The sequence below is a fragment of the Rhagoletis zephyria genome, unplaced genomic scaffold, assembly GCF_001687245.7.
Source record: "Rhagoletis zephyria isolate East Lansing unplaced genomic scaffold, Rhagoletis_zephyria_1.1 Rzeph_scaffold_67616, whole genome shotgun sequence".
Classification (NCBI taxonomy): Eukaryota; Metazoa; Arthropoda; class Insecta; order Diptera; family Tephritidae; genus Rhagoletis; species Rhagoletis zephyria.
The window spans coordinates 60-1392 of NW_016224667.1; the positions used below are offsets into that span (position 1 = coordinate 60).

The 1333-nt window shown below is 49.7% G+C and overlaps 1 protein-coding gene across 1 annotated transcript; it reads left to right on the forward strand.

The window, feature by feature from the left end:
- Positions 1–214: 214 nt before the first annotated feature.
- LOC108356930 (probable uridine-cytidine kinase) lies at positions 215–1320 on the forward strand (the record flags this gene model as incomplete). Its single annotated transcript, XM_017608030.1, has 5 exons — positions 215–472; positions 531–853; positions 909–1051; positions 1110–1207; positions 1290–1320. Coding segments are annotated over exons 1-5 (853 nt in total), but the record flags the coding sequence as incomplete, so codon positions are not given.
- Between the last annotated feature and the right edge of the window lie 13 nt (positions 1321–1333).

Sequence of the window (1333 nt, forward strand, 5' to 3'; positions counted from 1 at the left end):
GAAGAAGACGACGACGGCAACGACGGAGACCACCACCAGGCAACGTGGTCGCGACGACAGACGACACTGAACGACTCGCCGAAGAAGTCACTTCTGAACAGCAACCGGATTTGTGTGGATATTCAAATAATTTCGTGCATCAGCCTCAGCAGACGACAGTGTGCATGTTTGTCGGTGTCACTCATCAGCAACTTCGAAATCAGCAGCAGAAACCATGGTCAACGACAAAAAGCAGGATTCTGGTGATGTGGAGAAGCAGCAGCCTGGTAACAAGGACGCCGACCACCGAGGATCTTCTTCTTCTTCGGGTGCCAAGTCGGCGGATATCAACATGACGCCTTCCACTTCCCAGGAACGACCAAAGACCATCACCGGCAACAGCATCAGCAGCAGCACTTCCAAGCAGGTGCGCTACTCCTTTCAGAAGAAGCCTTTCGTCATTGGCGTCGCCGGGGGAACTGCTTCTGGAAAGGTAAGTGCAAACAACAACAAAAGCTTTTTATTTCAGCTAACATTTTCTCCCACCATAGTCAACTGTCTGCTCCAAGATCATGGAAAAGCTAGGCCCACTAGATCCCAAAAACAGCAACAACAGTTCCTCTTCAACCACATCTACCACCACTTCCTCCTCTTCGGCGTACCTTTCTGCAAACCAGAAACGGGTCATCTGCATCTCTCAGGATAGCTTCTACCGAAAGCTGAACGAGGAAGACCGTGCCATGGTGGCCAAGGGCTTGTTTAACTTTGACCACCCGGCGGCCTTTGATGTGCCGCTGCTGGTGCACACCCTCAACGAGGTGCTGAGCGGGAAGATGGTCAAGGTGCCCATCTACAACTACATGGAGAACGAAATGTAAGTAGAAATATGACTATTTGAGATTTCCAAAAGTACAATTTTTCCTCTGCAGAAGCAACACCGAAGAGGTGATCTACCCGGCGGACGTTGTTCTCGTCGAAGGCCTGCTGCTCTTCTACTTTCCCGAGGTGCGGGACATGTTTCAGATGAAAATCTTCGTCGACACAGACCCTGACACGCGCCTCTCGCGCAGAGGTAAGTTGTGATGCTTATCGAAATTAACTAGATTTTACTAACGGATTTCTTCAATCAGTTATGCGCGACGTGACCGAACGCAACCGAGCCCTGGACGTCGTCCTCAGTCAGTACACCACGTTCGTGAAGCCCTCCTTTGAGGAGTTTTGCCTTCCGGTAAGTGACATTGAACTAATTTAAACCTGAAAAATCTATCGAAAATTCTTCAAAACTGACATCTCCTTTCCTTCATACAAAGACGAAAAAGTACGCCGACATCATCGTGCCGCGTGGCCCAGACAA